The 20852-nt window shown below is 39.8% G+C and overlaps 1 protein-coding gene across 1 annotated transcript in view; it reads left to right on the top strand.

Annotated features, from left to right (window-relative positions):
* The first annotated feature begins 549 nt into the window (after nt 1-549).
* The window catches only part of COL4A1 (collagen, type IV, alpha 1), a 175798-nt gene continuing 155495 nt past the window's right edge, over nt 550-20852 (top strand). The window contains exon 1 of the mRNA XM_006901562.1: nt 550-633. Coding sequence (XP_006901624.1) covers nt 550-633 — 84 coding nt within the window. The remainder of the gene's footprint in view (nt 634-20852) is intronic.

The raw sequence follows: 20852 nt of genomic DNA, 5'->3' as shown, positions 1-20852 counted from the left end.
CCGATTGTGGGAGCCGAGCCGCCAGCCGGAGGGAAGGCACACACTCAGCGGCCGCTCTCCCCACCCCCTCGGCGCCGGCCTCCCGGCCCTCGGCCCTCCCCTCTCGGCCCTCGGTCGGAGACGAGAGAGCGAGCAGGAGCTCCCGGCTCGCAGAGCGCCCCCGGGGTGACGGGCAGGAGGGCGCGCGGCAGAGGTTCAGAGCCGCGAGCCCCAGAGCCCCGACTTCCTGGCTCCCAGCAGCCGCTCTTCGCCGCCCGCGCGCGTCCTCGCCCTCTTAGAAGCTGCTCAGGGTCCTCCCCTTTGAAACGCCGCCCGCGCACGGCCGAGGGGAGGGGGCAGCGCCAACAAATTGGGGGAGCTCCGCGATCAGCTCACAAGTCCGCCTCCCAGAACAGCGGCGCCCTAGACGATGCACTGCGCTCGCGTCTCCGCTCTCTGAGAGTGACCCGCCCGAGGCTCCCCGAGCGCCTCTCTTGCTGCTAGGGCGCCGCGCTCTGCGCCCGCTGCCCGCCGCCACCGCCGCCGCCCGCCGCCGCGAGACGCAGGACCATGGGGCTGCGGCTCGAGGTCTGGCTGCTGCTGCTGCTCGCCGCCCTCCTGCTCCACGAGGAGCGCAGCCGAGTGGCTGCGAAGGTGAGTGTCGGCCAGCGCCCTCTCCCCAGTCTCCCCACCCGCTGCCCCGCCAGCTCCGCGCAGCCCCTTTGTCCCGTCCCGGGAGCCTCCCCGGCTGACCCTCGGGAGATCGCCCCTGACCAGCGTGGGGCACAGCAAGGTGCATTTCTCCCTGGTTTTGATCTCTGTGGGCTGCGACATCGCATCCATTACAGAGCCTTCTTTGTTGTAGGTTGGGAAAGGGATAGTTAGGGGAACTCTTTCTGGGGCCCAGGAAAGTGAAGAGCCTGGTTAGCGCGCACAGTGGAGGAATGTGAGAATATTGTGGGCAGAGCGGGATTTGAACCGGCTTCCCCGTGGCGCTCAGCGCCTGGGCTCCTTCACCTGCCCCGGCTACCCGAGTGGGTCCCAGACTGACATGCGCAACCCACGCTCCTCACCGCCTCGCACACATGTGCTGGTGAACTGCTTTGGGCGTGTTTCTCTCCTTCTTTGGAGACTGGAGGTTGATGCTGGAACCAGTTCTGGGCCATTTGCCTGGAAACAGCTGTATCTTCTCTTTCCCACGACTTTTTCTAGTGCTAAAGCACGCTCAGAACAGAAGGGGAGCTAGCTTTCCTATACTTAGTACGTTGGTTGCGTTTTGTCAATGTATATAAGCTTTGGTGGCCTAGTGGGCAAGGAGTTTCGCTGCCAACACAAAGGCAGTGGTTCAAATCTCCCAGCTGCTCCAGGGGAGAAAGATGAGTGTTCTCCACCCTTGTGATTTACTGCCTCTGAAAACCTGCTGGAGGGTCAGCTGTGAGTCTCTTGGACTCCATGGCACCTAACAACAGCACAGATATTTTAAAGCACAACCACTTTTGTATTTGACTGTGAAATCAAAATGAAACTACACTGCATTGTTCTGTGTCCAAATTGTTTTCCCCGTTTTCATTTCCTCTGGCTATGTGCTTACTCAGAAAGACTCTGGGAGATTTGTTCGCTGCAGCCCCGGCTTCTAGCTCCAGACAGGCCACTGATGTGGACTGCAGTTCTTTCTTCCCCACCCCCATCCCCTTCCCCTCAGAATGAAGATCTCAGCAGTTACCTGGTGTCAAAGGCTCTACAGTCTAAGGGCCCTTCGGAGTGTGGCTTCTAAACACATTTTACATTCTTTCCTTAAAATGGTTAAAATGATTTTGCTACTCTTCAGATTCCCACGCTTACTCCTTTACTGTTTAAAAATCTCAATCTTGTTAAGTTTACTTAGCTGCTTTTTAAAAAAAAAAAATCTCTTCCAGAAGAATGTCATTCCCTGACACCAATTAACTGTATATAAATTATTAACTATTACATGCTAGAATAAGCTGGTAATATGCATACATGTCCCATAGTTGATAGTCTCCCCACTCCCTGCTCTTTCATGGCCTGTTGAAAGAAATAATGGTTACACTAACAATTAACTTCATATATTTCTTGTAGCCTAGAGTCTAGCCAAGCACTAGAGTCAGTTATTTAAACACCTTTTATTACTGATGACAAAATAATTTTTAGAAGAGGAGCCTTAAGAACTTTTTTTTCCTTCTGGCTTGGAAATAGTGACTTAAAGATTTCACACTTCAAAATAGGGATGCTAAACCTTATGCCAGGGGATATCAGGGAAAGTTATCTTTTGGAAATGTGATCCTTGACTTGGCTTTGATTTTTCTGTTTAATAATAGAAATTACAAAGACTAGACTTTCCAAAAGCCAGGACTTAAAAAAAAAATTAGCCCCTTATTTATATGAACTTCTGGTTTCACCTGGAAAATTCACTCATTAATGTTGAATTTGGAAAGTTTTTCTCTAAAGGTCATGTACATTTCTGTACACTAACTTTGTCCTATGCTACATAGTATCAAAATTGTTTTCAGAGGTTTGGCATATTAGCACCCTCAGCTCAACAGTGGACATTCATCATTGATCTCTATTTTTCCTGACTTATATTTAGAGGTAAAAAGATTATTATGGATGTACCAAAAAAAAAACCCTTTTAAAGAGAATTTGGGTCACTGTCAACTCTTCCGTGTGGCTACTTTAAAAAAAAAAAAAAAAGGAATAAGTCTCAATCCTCATGCCTTTTACTGAAATCAGCTGTGAGGTCTGCCAAAAAAGCTGAAATAACTGATAATTGGTTTAAACAAAATATTATTTAAAGGTACATATTGATTGCTATAATCTTGCAACTCAATGAAATCTAAACCCAGAAGCTAATAATATAAACTATTTTCTTGGATTATCTGCTCTTTTAGATTGTGTAAATCACACTTGACCTTCATTTTCCCACTTAGATATCACCTACAACATTCCAGTATTAAATGATATTTATTCTGACCTTATTTTTATGGTCATAGTATCCATAAGTATATATGCATGGATTTTCTAGGCCAAAGAGAGTACTCTGTGCTGCCTTGGTCACCGCCCTCCCATCTCCAGCTTTTCTTCCTTAAACTGGGAAGGAAGATTGGGGGGCATTTATACTACAGACATGTCTCTGGTGTTATCATTAGCAACTTCTGTTTTCTGTCACGCATTTATGGTGACAGAATGACTTGTTCCTTCAGCAACCTTCAAACTCTCCCTCTAGCTGGCTATGTTATGATCCTTCTTGACAAATTATTTCTGAAGATCAGAAATGTGAACTTTCACCTAAGTGTGGTGATGCCTACATGGAAATGTTGGCCTCTCCTGACCAACCATTAGTCACCACTCCTGGGACTGAATGACCTAGAGCTCAAATTAAGTGAGATTTAATTCCCACAAAAATAAGGACCACATTCTTCTGGAAATGTCACTTAAATGAGAAGCCTGATTGCTGATTTAATCCCAACATTGGTAAAGGCATAATACCAGTCATGATGGAGTTGAACCACTGGCCATACTCCTGGTAAGTAAGCCTAATGCTTTTACCCACAGGATCACCTGATGCCTTTTAAACCGTTCTTAAAAACCAAAACCTACGGCCTTGAGTCTATTCAAACTCTTGGCACTCCTCCTCTGGGTTTCCAAGACTGTAAAATTTTTATAGGATCAGACTGCTTATCTTTCTCCTGTGGATTCAAACTTCTGACCTTTAGGTTAGCAACCCAGCATGTAATACACCATTCCACTAGGGCTCCTTAATATCATTTATAATATTCTTTGCATATGGAATTGGGTTAGAATGAAAGGGAGCTACTTTCATAACAATCAGAAGAAATTATTTGCACAAATTCTGTGCACAAGGATAGATTCTCTTATGGAATCATGAATAATATAAAATTAGTTACAAACAGAATGAGCATGTTGTAAGAGAATGCCACACTTAGCAGATGGACGTAGAGGACCCAACTCTATGCATGTGTTTCCTTGACTTATCTGCCCCTTCCTCACAGGGATCCATCCAGTCCCTCATTCCTTCCTCCCACACATGCATACTGGGTACTTGCCATGTCTTACACTCTGCTATGTGCTAGGAATGCTCTCTGCCCTCATGAAGCTCAGAGTCTGGTGACAGATACCAAGAGAGGAGCAGGCACAAGAACTCAGTCTGATAAGCACTACAATCAAGGTAAACAAAGGACTTTAGGAGCAAATAGCCAGAGAGCAGAGGGGAAACTTCTGGGAGGACATTCCAGCTCTACAATCTAAGGAAGCATATTATTTCATTTATATCACCATGGTGATGCAACCATTAATTGCCCAGCTGCTAACTGAAAGGCCAGTAATTCAAACCCACTATCAGTTCCATAGAAAAAAAGATCCAGAGAACAGTTTGGGCCTAGGAAGCCCTATGGGGCAGTTCTACTCTTTCCTGTAGGGTTGCTTTGAGTTGAAATCAACTTGGTAGCATATGGTGGCATCATCATCAACAACAGCATTATGGGCAGAACATGAAAATTCTGTCCTTTCTCAAGGTCAAAGGTCTTTGCATTTAATAATGACCCTGTAACCTTCTCCTTTCTGATACTGAAATGTCTGCAGTTTATAATCAACAGTTTTGGTAGATGATTATTTTTTTCTCCCCTCCAAGTGTAGTAGAAAGAAATTGAGAGGAGAGGTCTAGGAGAAGAGCCTTGAGAAGTACATAGCTACAGATGAGGACCCAGGTTGGTGGGCCCCCCATCCCCCGAGGCTGCAGGTATGTTTAGGGGGTATTTGCAAAGTTGCAGCATGGATGAATGACTCCAGGCAGGAGTGGCTTTAAGAACTGACCCGGAAAACGTACCTTCACGTGGCATGACAAAGGCATGAGGGAATTCACAAAACTCTCCATTATTCATTAACAAGCGTGTCGACACCTTTCTTGGAACTGGTAAGGATGGTCATAATCTTAATGGGTTCAGTTACACAGTTAAGAGTTGGTGAGGGTTTGGTAGAAAAATTGATGCCAACAAGTGATGCTCTTTCAACAAATCCTTTAAACAGAAGGACACCAAAAAAGGGAACAAATCACAACATTTGTTTTCATGAACTCCACAGTGTCTGTTATAGCAATTGTTTTGGAAATGGAAAAAGTATTAGCATAATTAAAATGTTTTTCAAGCAAGTTTTGAGTTCTTGGTGTAATGTTAGGATGCCTAAAATAATATAATTATAGCATTGTTCTTCCTGCTATTATTTAAAAAACTACCAAAAAAATGTCAACTGTACAACAATACAAAAGACATTCTTACCATTGTTATGCAGACAATGGAAGAGGATATAAACCAAAACACATTTCAGTTGTTTCTTTTAAGAAGTTTGATAGAGTAAGAATAGCTTTTGGTTTAATTGCTTTCTAGTCTGGTGCATGATGAGCAGACACCATCTCTCCATTATTATCCTGGTTTTCATTTCGGTGACGTGGGTCTACCTAGTTTTCTTTGATTTCTCTGTTTTTTATCTTTATGTTCAGAGTGGATATACTACTGGGATAGACTTCATCATGCTTTTCCTTTCTCTACACTCGCTACTTGGAAAGATCGTTTCCATTGGTTCCAGTTTTATTCTGTGACAGTGACTCCAAATTTCTTTCTTGAACTCGTTTGTTCCTATGTTCCAAGTTTTCATGGGATATCTCATCTTGACTGTCTTGCTGTGATACCAAATTTAGTAGATATGTTCCAAACGAAACTGCCTTCTTTTGCTCCATTGACTGCCCTTCTCAACTCATTGATGTCACCATTTTCTTTGACACTAAGCCTCGAGACTTGAGCTTCATTTTGTGACCTCACTCTACTTGTTTTAAACTGCCATGCCTACTCAGTTACAAAGTCTATAATTTATACTTTCTACAGACTTCTCAAATTCACTCTTCGCTTTTTCTTCCCATAGTCACTACCTCATCTGGTACAAGCATGACTACAGAGCCTTTCTTGCTCATACTTCTCCTTCATTCTCTTGGTCTCTCCAGTCCTTTCCACATGCTCTGGGATTTTTCTAAGCTTTCTAAGGACATCTCATTTATGTTGTCTTTACACATCAAGCCTGTTAATTCCTCTGTTCAGAACTGACAGTGAGTACTTATCTAACCAAGAACACTTATCTCTTTGTCTTGTCTTTCTTTCCCCTTAAGAGTATGAATCAATTGAACTAACCTGACTTAATTCCTTTCAGCTCCTTGATATGCCTCTTCACTAACCGTGATGCAGTTCTTATCTCTGTATTCCACAAACCTCTTTAATAGTTCCTGCTTTCTTGCTTGGAATGTCCACTTTTCCTCTTTTGGATTGCTTTACTTCTGCTGAATCTCTTAAAAATAGCTCCCTATTGTACCATCTCCATGCATTCTTTTCTAAAATAAAAGCTATGGTGTAGAATACCATTAAACCATTTGAATTAAAAATAAGATTAAATGAAATAAATTTTTTTTTGAAAAACCACAAAAAAATCCCAGCCTGTGCTTCCAGGCTCACACTGTTCTCGCTGAGTGTAGGATCTCTTTGAATCTCAAGGCCCTGATTTACAAAATGATGGTAATATATCATCTTCTGAAACTTTTCAACCAGTAAGTGTGGGTAAACATATGAAGGGCCTGAAACATAATAAGTGTTCAATAAATGTTGGCTGTTACTGCTACCATTTGCTTCATTGCTTTGCGTCTATTACTGCGATTCCTCTGTCAGTTGATAAGACTTTTGAGAACACACTGGGAAAGTTCCTGACACATAGGAGGAAATCATTACTTATTGTAATTTGTTCCAGTGTTTCTTGCTCACATTTGCTTAGAACTCCTCCAGAGCGTCCTCAAATATTTAGAGAACTCAGGCCAATCATTCCTCATAGTGCATTGCTGAATCCCTGTTACTAGAGAACACAAAGAAAAACAATGCCAAACTAAGGTGTTTCTCCATAATTTGGAATTTGAAGTCGATATTCCACCACAGACTAAACATGACTTAGAAGTATATACAGTGTTGAACTCTTTGTGTAAATAGTTTATTCCTTGGTTTAGTAATAATCTTTGTTGAAGCTTTGCTAGATTTGATTTTTAATCTGTGCACTATAATAACATTTTAGGTTATCTGAGTTTTAAAGCTTCTACTCAAATAAAAGACAGTACAAGTTATTCAAATAGCAAATAATATTAAAACATTTATTAAATGTCAGGCAAGCTTTTGCATAGCTAATGATTTTGTATAAATTCTTGCTTAATAAGGTGAATTTTTGTAACCTCTTGTTCTTTTTCTACTGCTCTTGAAATTAATAATTTTTTTCCCTTAGTTTTAAAATAACTTATTATCAAAGGCATTATTTTAATGGACTGTGTTCATTTACTTATTACTGTGTATCAGCAAGAAACCCTGCTTGTCCACTGGAAGAATCCAGTTTGATGTCAATTACTCTATTTCTCTTTGACCACACTATACCAATAATTGGAGAAGCCATCTGCATAATCTCTCAAAAACTTAGCTGGGTTAAATAAACAATGCTCAACTCTAGAATATTTGGAAACACCATTTTTCTGTGCTTGACATTTAGTTAATATGATTAAAGATATTGTCAAGGTTTCTGCTTTATAAAGCAATTGCCCTTTTAAAACTGTAACCTTTTTTGTTGTGAAGAATATACACTGCAAAACATGCACGAATGCAACAATTTTTACCATTTTTACAAAATGTTCAACTCAGTGACATTGATTACATTCTTCAAATTGTGAAAGATTACATTCCCATCCCCCTTTTCACATTTTCCTCACTGTTAATATTAACTCCCTTCCCCATCAGTTTCCTATCTAATCTTTTGAGTTGCTGCTGTCTCTTTGATCCTATGTAGACAGAACTTAAAAGAGCACAATGCCAGACACTGACATTCTTTACTAGTTAAGCTAGACTATTCTTTAGTTTAGAAGACTTTGGGATTTTTAAGATATGTCTGGTTTATGGTTTGGGGTTTAAACATTATCTTAGGGTAGCAGTTTCAGGGATTTATCCAGCCTCCATGTCTCCTGAAAGTCGAGATTTCTTAAGTATTTGAAATTCTCGTCTGCATTTTTTCCCCTTTTGTGCAGGATTCTTTTAGAGTCATCCCCCAATTATTTTTGTCTCATTTTCTAACACAGTTCTGTCATCCAAGAGTACAAGCTGTAAAATGTTATTTTAAGCACAAATAACACTTTCCGTTTTAATTATTGACTTAATTTTAAAATATTTAAAGGAATTCCACAAAATGTGCATGTCAGATAATTATGGATTTGCATTAAAACGTATTTGCTAGGTCATTATTCTTTCTGCTTTGGATCTTGGCTTAAGGTGACACTATCAGTTTTCCTTACCAATAATGTGATGGGTTTTATTAGGGGTGAAAGGCCAGGGAACCAGTAAATTCAAGTGGTTTTGCAACTTGTGTGTTTTCCTTTTGAAAAATGCTCCGATTCACTTTGTATGTTAAATAGAAATCAATATTTTCTCACAAGACATCCAGTTTAACCTGGATATTAAGTCAGGCATATATCAGTTTCTGTAAGAAAACAGATACATTAGAAGGGCTAAAGTATATACATCTTTTATTCTTTTAAAGTTCTAGCTCTTTTACTTTCCATTAAGCTTTCTTCTTTATTGAATAGAGATTTGAGTGTAAGTTTAGAAAACATATTTTTGTTGTTTGTTTCTCCTCAACAAATTCCGATACATACAATGTCTGCTCTCCATTCATTCCATATTGTCCTTTCCATTCATTCCATATTGTCCTTTCCATCCCCTATCCCAATGAGGGGTCATTGTCTAGCAATTCATTTTCTCCTCTCCCTCTTATCTCTCTCTCCTTAGAAACTGCCCTAGATTGATTTCTTTCTGTATGCAAACCTTTCTCTATTCTTCTGTTACAGTGATATTATACAGTATTTGTGCTTTTGTAACTGACATATTTCTCTCAGCATAATATCTTCTAGCTTCAATCACGTTATGTGGTGTTTCACAAATTCTTTATTGTTTTTCAGTGTTGCATAGTGCTCCATTGTGTCAGTGCCCGTTTGTTACTTTATTCATTTGTTCACTGATAGGCTATTGGATTGTTTCAATTTCTTTGCTGTTGCGAATTGTGTGTTTATGCAGTTCTGATTTCGTTAGAGTATGTTCTCAGTAGTGAAATAGCTGGATCAATTTTATTTCTACTTCAACTTTTTTGAGGAAATACCAGACTGTCTTCCACAATGGTTGTACTATTTTACATTCCCATCAGCAGTGTCGAAAGTTCTAATCTCTCTGCATCCTCACCAGCATTTGGTGACCTATTGAGCTTTGCTGTTGTTACTGAGGTGAACTGATACCCGATTTTTATTTTGATTTACATCTCTGGAACAGCTAGTGATCTTGAGCTTTTCCTCATGTATTTATTGGCCATCTGATTTTCTTCTATGATGAAGAATCTTTTAAAATCTTCTGCCCATTTTATAATTGGATTATTGTCTTTTTTTGTTAAGCTGCTGGAGATCCACATATCTTTGTGGAAAGCCAATTGCAGTGTTGTCAATATATTCAGAAAGGAGACTGCTAGAGGTAGCATGCATGGAAGTTAAGCACATGGGTCATGGAGCTGCCCTAGGTTGTTTTTGAATCCTAGCTTTGCCACTTAACTATGTGGGCCTGGGCTAGGGTGAAACCAAGTTGCTTCCTAGAGACAAGGATCTTGAAGCTCCATCTCACATACTTGGGCATTTTTTTAGGAGTGACCAGTCTGTGGAGAAGGACATCATGCTTGGAAAGGTGGAGGACAGTGCAGGAGAGGAAGACCCTGGATGAGATGGGTTGACACAGTAACTGGGGTAATGGGGTTAGGTGTGTCGGAGACAGTAAGATTGCCTCACGACAGAGCAGGGTTCTGAGCTCTTAGCAAAGATCACGATGAGTTGTAAGTGGCACATAACAACAGCAACAACAAAACCAAAAGTAATGATAAAGTATTTACAGAGTGCCAGACACTTTTCTATATGTTTATCAAAGTGAAAACAAATGCACAGGAATAAATATAGTAATTATATAATTAAATCCTTTTTGGGTTTGAACCGTTCAGATAAAAATGTCTAAGTTGCTGGTTTTTTATTTGCACTTGTACCAATCAGAATTACATGGAGGGGTTGTTACAACACAGATTTCTGAGTTCCACTGGGATTGACCTGAGAATCGCATTTCTGACAAGTTCTCAGATTGTGGTCTGGACACTGTGTAGTCAGATCTCTTAATTTCATAGAGGATGTGGCTAAATGAATGTGAGGGCATCAGAAAGCGGTGGGGGGTGGTGGTGAGAGATGGCAGAATGGTGCCTATACATACTGATCCTCAACAATTTTGCCTCACAAGTTGGAAGTTGAATCTTGCATTAAAGATGGATTTCCTAATTCTCTTTTTTCCTTGGAGTTTATTGTTGTTGCTAACAAGCCTGGTTCTTCTTCCGTGATAGTTTGGAAGGTTCAGGGAAGGAAAGAGGTTGTTGAAAAAGTGTGCGTGTAGAATGAACGCTAGGAAACTGACTCATAAATCATTGCAGGTTGGAACTGAACACATGCAAAGTGGCAAAAGTAGGTGTCTACAAGCCACTCCAGATCCTGTATGCCACCTTTGGAGAATGGAGCATGAACGTTTCTCATGAATGGGCATTTTTGAATCACAGTTTTATCATATTTTGTGGCTGGATCTAAGCCCACTCCCCAGACAAGGGCAGGGCAAAGGCAGCAGGGGATCGTGTTTGGAGTTCATGACTCCTCATTCCTCTTGTACCAGATTCTTGCAATTCACCACCCTCACCCACTTCCTCTATGTCTCTGCTACTTGGCTCTCTGTATTAGGAAATTCTATTTTGTATCATTTTGTAGCCAAAGCGATTTCCTGGTGATTAAAGACTTTTTGGGATTAGAGGTTTAAAATAACTCTTACATTTTGGTCAGGAAGTGACCTTTGCAGTGAAGTTAAAACTTTGCCAAAGGAAAAAAAAAATTTAAAAATGGGTTAATAGTTGGGGGAACTGTCCATGTTGTTGCTAGTTTAGCCTCTTCTGGGTCTGCATTATGCAGGATTAGCACACAGGTCCATTCTATAATCAGTTTATTCGCTGATAAGGACATAGTCTTCCTCATGTACGCTCTACAGTGTACAGTCTTCTCCGTTTACTCCTACCCAATGCTTTATCTTGAGTACACATTATCTGCATATGGATAGCAGGCTAACAACAGATGCTTTTAATCAGTTCATTAAAGCAAGTCAGATGAGAGAGTTATTGGGTGCCTTGATAAGAATTAGATTTTGCTTTTCTAAAATCTTAAAAATAATAACATTGGGCTTCTTTGTACTGCAATTCAGGGTTTTAAACTTTTTTTTAAAAGCTCATGATCCATAATGTTTTATTATTTCTTGTTGATATTAGATATTTTTCTTTGTTCATAACTGTAATCACCATTAGCATAATGAAATATGTGGGTTTTTCTTTATTCTTGACTAGATAACTTACAAAAGCACATAACTTTGGGTATTATTTTAGACTCAGGGAAAAAATTTATAACCAAAGTCCCTTTTCCCCCCTTTTTTATAGCAATGAAAACAAATAAAGCTAAGGTTTGCATAAGCACAAAGTAATAAATTTATAACTTCTTATATACAGATCATGCTGCTAACATAGAATTGTGCTTATACTCTATAGCTTCACAAATGGTTAGAATTGTTCATGTATTTTAAGACCATTTCTTATACTTTAGATAGATAGATAGATAGATAGACAGATAACCTTGTCTCAAGGGAGCTTTGGTGGCCTAGAGATAAGGAGTTGCACTCTCAATCCTGAGGCACATAGTTCAAATCCACCAGCTGCTCTGTGGGAGGAAGCTTGGCAGTATCCTCCAGTCTAATTTATAGCCTCTAAAAATCCACTGGAGGGTCAGATGTGGGTTGAGAGGGTCAGCTGTGGGTTGGTTCTGACCAGGAGGTACATAGCAACAATATCCATTTGCATTTCTCTACATGTTAAAATAAGAACAGTTTTAATATGGATGATAGATATTATCATGACAAACTAAAACTTCTACTCTATTTTTATTGCCTTTATACTTTTAAACTTAGATTCTGAAATCCCAGAAGAGCATCATACATTTATAAACTCTGTATGTCACCAAACTTCCATGTTTCCATTATTGCTTTAGCACTGTCTAGCTGGTTTTTCTCGCCAGCCTTCTTAGTCTCTCCAGCACTTACATTTCACCATCTATAAAGAAGAGAAAATAATACTGTTCCCTATGTTTTATTGTGAAAGTAATGTATTTAAATCACATAGATCAGGGACTGGTGTATCATAAGAGCTCAACTACTGTTAACTATTGTTATTGATTTTATTACTATATTATTGGTTTTCTTACATGTGTAGCTAAAATTTGAAGACGGAACAATATGTCCTTGATGTCTTTCTTCCTTTATATGAGATAGACTTCTTAGTTAATGTAAAAATATGTATATTTTAATATTTAAATTCATTAAATAAATATTCATTGCACACTTTTAAAGCGGATAACACTACACTAATAGATTCCAAGATGGAAAACCATATCAAGTACACTAAAACATAACAAAAGCAAACAGAGATGAATTGCATTATAATGCTTTCTTTTTTTTTTTTTATTATAATGCTTTCTAATAGGACGTGGCACCTTTAGCATAGTTTCAAGCTCCTCATGAGATATTGTGACATTTTGTATTTTATTTTAGATGCTGTATTTTAGATACAGCAGTTAAGTGAGCAAGGAAGTCTCTTCTGTAAGTTTCTTCTTGTGAATGGTTAATATATGCAAAAGTCATTGTTTAATAAAACAGTGTGCAAAATGGGTTTCATTTTAGAAACCTTTTTTCTCATGTTGGTAAAATGGGAGTGGTCATCTGCTCTTTCACCAAGAGAAATTTCAGGTTGTCTAGCATTTATTTGTCATGTCAAATTCATAGAGTTTTATCCTTATTGTTGTGAGTTTTGAAATCTTTTGATTGACATGTAATTTTTCCACCAACCCACCAACTCTGTTCAAAGCTGATGGTTCTGAAGACAGCGACAGCCTTTAGGTATTGACATATCACTTCTGCTAAGTCCACACCATTCCTCGACATTGATCACTATTGGTAATTAGGGTTTTAGATACAGCTGTTAGTTTAGCTAATCATTTTTATCTCAATGAGCTTTTGTGGAGTGGGTGCAAGCGTGGAGGAAGAAGGGCATAAATGGTAGTCCACTCTGAATTCTATGGATCTAATGTGTTTGAGCCATAACATTGGGAAGTCTCTGTCTTTGTCTCCTTTAAACCTAATCTTTTCCATTATAGAAAATGTCTGTGTGGCAACAGCAGTGGGGCTTTCCCGTCATGTAAACATTTGCTGCCTACGTCCATTCCAAAATTCACCTTGGGAAGAGGTCAGAAAGCCTTATAGAGTATTGGCAGAGAAATGTATAAACATACTGACAGATTGAGTATGTTCATCCATTAACAAGTTTAAAATCTCAGATTGACTTGATAAAGAGCTTTTCTTGTTTTATATTTTTTGATAGGGTTTTTCTGTCCTCCTCCAAGAATAAAAAAAAAAAAAGAGAGAGAGAGAGACAAAAAAACCCCAAACCCATTGCCATTAAGTTAATTCCAACCCTAAAGGACTTCACTTAAACTCTGTGCCACTAGAACTCCTTCGTCTCTGTGTGCTCCACATGAATGAGTCTGTTTATATGTTTGAGGTATTTTTACATTGGAATAGTTATTTCTTGGATGTCAGGATTTTTATATACCAAGCACTAACTAATCTTCAGCTAATATTACTAAACAGTGGCACAGGATAGGGCAGGATTCCGATCTGTTGCTCGTAGGGTCACTGTTTAGACTCGATGGCATTTAACAACAGTGAACTCCATACAGTGGGATTATTTAGGTTTTATTTTTTCTCCTTGAAGTGTTTCTTAATTAAGTAATAAATTTTATTGTACACTCACTATGTACCAGATTTTATTCTAGATTAAGGAGAAAAAACCCACACTAAAATTTCTGCCTTTAAAGACTGTTTATGTAAGTTAAGCAAACAGTCAAATAATTTCTGACTTCCATCTTTCTGGACTAACAATTATTTTAAAAGATGTTCTTCTTGGATTTATAAATATAAGAAAGGAAGCCAAAGTCCTTTATAGGAAATAGAGTCTGCTAATGTCTCTATAAAGTATAACTGTTACTAGCAGACATTTAAAGTTGTTCCATTTTTCAGGAATTTTGAAATATCTTTGAAATATGACATGATTTAACTTGGTCTTCCTTCTCTTCTGGGAATTGTGCAAAGTTAGTGGTAGGAAAAACCTACTTGGATTCAGGATGGATGAGCCATTATATGTGGAAATACCAGATGTAAGCATGGAATGGGAGTTCAGAAAGCTGATGTACTTCCACAGTGTGTGTGACTTCCAGACATTTTGATGAGGGAAGCATGTGTCACAATAATGGTGATGCAAGACTGTTATCCTTTGACTTAAAACACAGACCTCTGTGACCAACTCAGTGGAATCTGGTATGAAGACGTTAGAAGAAAATGTTCAGAAAGAGAGATGCTTTTGTAATAAGTAGGTGGAGGACACACCCTGACGATCTCTAATCCAAGGTCTGTAAGTCAACTTCCACTCATGCTGTCACAATGTGCAACCAAAGCAAGAAATTAAGAGCTGGTTTCCCAAACTCAACATGTTACTGGAGCCTGAAGGACTTGGGTGTACAATTTAAGCTGGAGTCCTTCCTATTCAGGTTAAAAAAGCCTTTTTTTTCTCCAGAAAAAACTGGAGTCCTCTTCTAAACTGTAGTCCCGCTCTGGATGCCCTGGGCAAAACAAATCTAATTTGCAAATTAAGGATAAAGAAATCTCCAACACGAAGAATAAATTCCTTAGAAATACATGAAAACCTAAAACAGAAAACTCAGGTCAACTTTCTTGCCAAAATCGTCCTTGACAATTGCCACTACATATGCCATATTATACTGACAACTTAGAAATGCCATTAATTAAGAGAAAAGGTGAAATATAAACATCTTAGATGAAATGTTACTGGTAATGGTCCTTGATAAAGAGGTTAGGAATGAAGAAGAGATACGGTTCTGTGTTTCCAGTGTGCGTGCCTAAACATTGTCTTCAAGAATGCAGCTCTGTGCCCCAGGTGCCTTGTCAGAAGGTAGCTGCCATCTCTGAGCAGAAGCACTTAACAATTTTCATTCAGATTGGCAGGTGATAGACAACAAAATTCAAACGCAATATAATCTAGTCCTATAGCATGCAATTGTGCAAATCGAGGGACTATAGTATTAACTTGCAGGCTGTACTCAGTAGATTGCATTTTTCATTGTGAATAGCCTTGCAGGTAGGTGAGAAACTTATTAGCTTGTACAGTACTTTATCTATTCTTCCTCAAGGTAGATTGATACCTTATCTGAGAGCCAGTAGCAGGCATTGCTTTATATTCAACTGTTTTTACACAATTGGTCTTATTCTCATTTTCATCGCACTTATTTGCTTAGTTAATTAGTACTAATTTGCATGACACTGTCTCTTATTACATTGAATGGGGTGTGTAAGAAAATGACACTGGGGCTTAGCCCCTTATCTAGGTGACTTTCTGGTCATGTGTCCTGTGCTGGATAAAATGTTCACATCTATGAGAATGAGCATTCATCACTAATTGAAGTTTTTAAGAAAAGCTTTGAAGGAAGAAGTATAGATTGGTATTAATAGTATATATAATTTCTATTTCCACAGTCCCAGAGGGCACCTGTGAATATGTGTACCATCTTTAGCTACCAAGTGGCACAGATTATCCAGCTGTTAATTTGCTTATACTAATCCTCTGCACAGAGATAACTGCCTTTAATTGTCAGAGATACCTATCTTTGATCATTCCTTTATACCTGCCTGCCAGCCAGTAATTGTCCTGGAATCTCTGTTTCCCTTCCGTACCCTGGGGCTTAGGATAACACTAGACAGCAAACCAGCACTAGGCAAAAACAGGAGCAGTGGTGGTTCAGTGGTAGAATTCTCACCTTCCCTTCGGGAGATCTGGGTAAAGATTAGCCACTGCCAGCCTTCATTTGAGGCTTGCCTACATGTTGTGATCTGAATAGGTTTTGGTGGAGATGCCAGACTAAGACAGACTAGGAAGACCTGTTCATTTACTTCCCCAAATCACCCAGTGTAAACACTACAGATCACAGCAGTGTGATCCTGTTGTGTATGATTTGGCTATCAGGGGCTGACTTGACAGTAGCATACTACAGCAAACGGAGCTGTTGCAGGAAGAAGTGTACAGACACAAGTCAGAGGACTAGATGTACTTAGAGACAGAAGGAGATGCCTGAAGCTGACTTCGAAGGATCAAACATTTTAAAGATTAAGTCTTTCTCACACTTGGTGGTTCCTTTCTTCTTATTAAAAGACATTAAGAGTAAGAAAGTGCTTTGGAAGTGTTGTTACATACATTCAAGGCCCTCTAACTCATAGTAACCCTGTGACGAACAGATCAAAACCTTGCATCCACTCTGAGCATGCCCTTTGTTGCGACCACTGGGACAGTCCTTGTTGAGGGTCTTCCTTTCTTTAATTGACCCTCTGCCATTCCCAGCATAATGTCTTCCCCCCCACCTCAACCCAGAGACTACAGTCTCCTGATCAAAGTAAGTGCAAAGATGTTTAAGGAACATCTGATAATACTTCTCCAAGACAGAGCTGTTTGTTCTCTTGGCAGTACAAGCTCTGTGCAACACTCTTTGCCAACACTGCAGTTCTAAGGTTTCCATTTTTCTTTGGTCTTCCTTGATCATTGCTACATTATTGTGATATGAAAAGTGGAGAGTACAAAATCATTATCTAGATGACAACAGCGCTTCTTTATTTAGACTTGGCGAGCCCCTTAAAAATCATATGCAATCTTTAATTCATCCGTGCACATGTGCTTTTTTTTAAAAGGCAGTGTCTGGGTTGTTTGCTTTTGTCTCTTAAAACACGACTGTAGAAGAAATCCAGGTAGCCATATCCAGGGGTGGCATGACCACCTGCATCTTTTAGACAGAGGTCTTTAGTGCGTGCCTCCTGCTGGTGAGAAAAGCATCTCTCTTTGTGACTTTTTTCTTCAGATCTGTTCAGATCAAGTCTCACTGGCTGATTTTTGTTGTCAGACCTGATAAAAAAAGTGTGACCCTAAGCCTCAGCATTTGGCAATGAGTGAGATTGAAGTTAAAGCTGATAATGCTTCTAGAACATTGACACATGGAGGCAGGCAGGATGTGGGCACTTCAGAGGGTGATAAGGAATTGGTCAAGGGAGATAATTTTGATAACATTTAATCTTAGTATCTGTGTAAACTATTTATCACTTTATTCTGAAACCACTCATTACATTTGAATATGTATCAGCTCATCTTTTCAGTTGCATTTCAGTTTCTTTCTCTGCCTCTTCAGTGGAGGTGGTGCTGCAACCAAATCATAGCGAGCTCTCCAGCAAATTTTCAGGCACAGTAAATTTCGTGGGAGAAGATTGTTCAACTTTCTTCTGAGGAACATTCGAACTAAGTGCCTTTGGGTTGGCAACACAATTCCTTACCTCAAGCCCACTCGACAAGTATCTGTTGATTAATTAATTGATTGCTAAGGTGGTGTGTGAGTGTTGAATGTACCATGGACTACCCAAAGATCAAGCATGTATGTCTTAGAGGAAATGCAGACAGAGTTCTCCTTCATGTACTACTGTGACTATGTTGTTAGATGGACCAATACCTGGAAAAGGATATCAGACCCCCCAATGAGATGGTTTGACACAGTGACTGCAACAGTAGGTTTAAACACAGCAGAGTTGATAAAGGGTTGGATGAGGTTTCCATCTGCTGCTGTGAGTCATAGTCTACCTAACAACAACAACAACAACAACATTATACCTGTACCAGATAAACTGCAATCTGGAGAGGAGCCTGGAATGAATGAATCTGCAGATGACAGAGCCCAACAATTACTTAGGAACCTAATTTAGAGCTCTTGAAGTGGGAGAGAAAATAAATGTCTGCACAAAGGAGAAAATGTTTTTAAGAAAACAAGATAAAAAATAGTTTTATAATATGATACACTGCACTTAATGACATAGTTTATGAAAGGTTTGCACATTTACTGAAGATCTTAATGTTGTTCTTGTTATATATTGTTGAATTGGAACAGACTCATAGCTAACCATCCAGTCATGTTTTCAAGAGGCAGTAAATAGCGTGGGAGGATTGCCTGTTTTCCTCCCGTGGAGCAGCTGGTGGAAGCTGCCTTTGGGTTGGCAGTGCAACCCCTTACTACTAGGCCTCCAGAGCTTCCTATGCCCTAAGCTTAGGGGAAGGGCTTGTGTGGGGTATAGAGCTCAATAGTCTCTAGTCCTGGCCCTTAAATCACTTAGGAGCACAGCAAGGAGACATAGAGAGAGATTACTAGAAGGATGACCTTGTGCTCCACTTTCCTGCCTGGTTTCCAGCCTGGTTCACATTTGTGATTCTCTTGTAATCATTAATAGTGCTGCAGTTCACTCTCAGTAATGCTCTGATTTGGATGATAAATTATATGGCCAGCCAGATTATAAGGGGAGTGCGTGGTTACAGCTTTCTAACTGCTCTTAGAAGCATAAATCAAGTTCTTTGCTTCTGAGAAACTCTAAAGGAATTAAAGAGGAAATTAAAAGTTTGGAAAAATTGGTGTAAAATATAAAGTGGATTAGAGAGACAAGGGGATTTAAGATACTGGAGCCATTTGAACTTGGAGAAAAAGCATGAAGGCAGTGGTTTTGATCCAATTTGAATGTAAGGTTGGTGGTTCCACTAGCATTCTCAAGACAGGCAGGATTCGGCCAGCATTCTGAGAAAGGCAAGCAGAGCCAGTTAGCCCTCTGTGAACGTACCCCGAGCCACGCAGGGTCCTCGTCCCACCATCACACCCTGCCTATACTTGTTCAGTGGAGCCTTGCGTATGTAGTATGTTAGATATTGGGCTGCCAACCAAAACGTTGATGGTTCAAATCTGTCAGCTACCCTGTGGAAGAAAGAGAAAGCCTGCTTCTGTTGAGATTTACAGCCTCAGAAATGTGATGCAGGCTTATCAGGGGTCGGGAATTGATTGGATGGCACTGGGTTTTTAGTGCTTTTCTATGTACACAGGGTCTTAATGCTTAGACATAGGGACCATGTCTTGGAGGAGGGCTTCAAATGACCTTTAGCTTCTGCCACTGCACTTCAAGCTCCAGCCAGTGTCCACTTACCATTGTCTGAACCTGATGGGGAAAAGTATTCAAGATCATTGGCAAGACAAAGTTGAATGTGATTCTAAGCAAAAGTGGAGTGGAGAGGAGTTCTGGTAGACTGTATGGGGGATATGGGGGCAGTGTGTGTGGGGGAGAGTTTTAAGATGTGAATGAATTGGGAGTGAGTCCAAGAGGGAATGAACTCTACAGGTGAGAAACTCCAATCCTGGGTTACCACTTACAACGGCTGTCGTGGAAATTATCATATAGTAATTCAAGGTTAGTTGTTTGGAGGGGAGCTAGAGTCCAAATAGAAGAAAGAAAAGAAAGAAGCCAGAGGAGCCTATAAAAGGGATGTTATAGATTGTTTTGCCTTTTAAGGAAAACTCTAGTGTCAGATAAATATGCTTTGGTCATTAGATGTACTTGTTAAGAGGATAAATTGCAAAATAAATTATGTTCTAGACATAAAATTTAAACAGTCGGATGATGTTTTAATGATAAAACTAAAGCTACACAGATTAGTTCTTCCCTCTGGAGAGTCTGGATGTCAGAATTGCAAAGCTGCTCAGTTCAGGCTGTTGAATTCCCAGTGCTTAGGGTCATGGGTGCCTGGCTGGCAGACATGTGTGTACAGGGGGACTCACACATACTCTCAGAATGGAACAACAAACTACCAATGCCTTGTAGCTCAGCTCTCACTAAGAGAAGAGATGAAACAAAACAAAACAACCACTTTGAAATTTAAACAACAGCATGTGAAAATTACTGAATGTGAGGCAGGATGTGTCCATTTAGAAAAAGACTTCAAGAAAGTGTTTTTATGAAAAGGAGCCAAAGTGCAAATGTGCTCATGTGTGTTCCCTGCAGGTCTTTATTTGCTTCAGCCTCTTCAGTGTACACACCCTTTCCCCCCAAGATTGGATCCTTATATTTTTAGGTCCTTAAACTTACCTCTTTATCTCCTGTGATTTTCATAAAAAATAAAAAAAAATAAAGTTTTAACAAGATTTGGTCGTAAAGATGGTAGAGTTGTATGCTTAATTTTAAGGTCATGTCTCTCAGGAGGTTGGATCTGACCAAGAAAAGGAAGGGATATCACTTCCTGGTCTTTCTACAGCTTAGGAAACTGGCTGAAGGGTCAGTAATGAATTATATGGAGAGAGAGAGAGAGAGAGAGACATACACCTACTTACTGTATTCTCTGAAGCTCAGATCTGCTCAGAAGTACCTTAGAAGAAAGGCAGGCTTGGTAATTTGCTTTTGGAAAGTCAGTCACTGGAAACTATGAAACGAGACCTGTTCTCTCACAAATGGGTTGCCATGAGTTGGAATCAACTTTATTTCAACCCATTATGCTCAAGCCTGCAAATTTTGGTTATTCTCAGGCAGAACATTTCCAGTCAGTGGACTACCTAGGGAAGGAGAGAAAAAGACTTGTCCACAAGGAGTAGATCTCTCTGAGGGAGCAAGCTGGGACATATTGAGTATCTCATGCTCCATTGCTTCTTGAGTTCCTCC

Source organism: Elephantulus edwardii, unplaced genomic scaffold (assembly GCF_000299155.1).
Source record: "Elephantulus edwardii isolate Elephantulus edwardi_28Jun2011 unplaced genomic scaffold, EleEdw1.0 scaffold00332, whole genome shotgun sequence".
Taxonomy (NCBI): Eukaryota; Metazoa; Chordata; class Mammalia; order Macroscelidea; family Macroscelididae; genus Elephantulus; species Elephantulus edwardii.
Note: the sequence above shows the minus strand (reverse complement) of the source record. Positions and strands in the feature narration are given on the sequence as shown.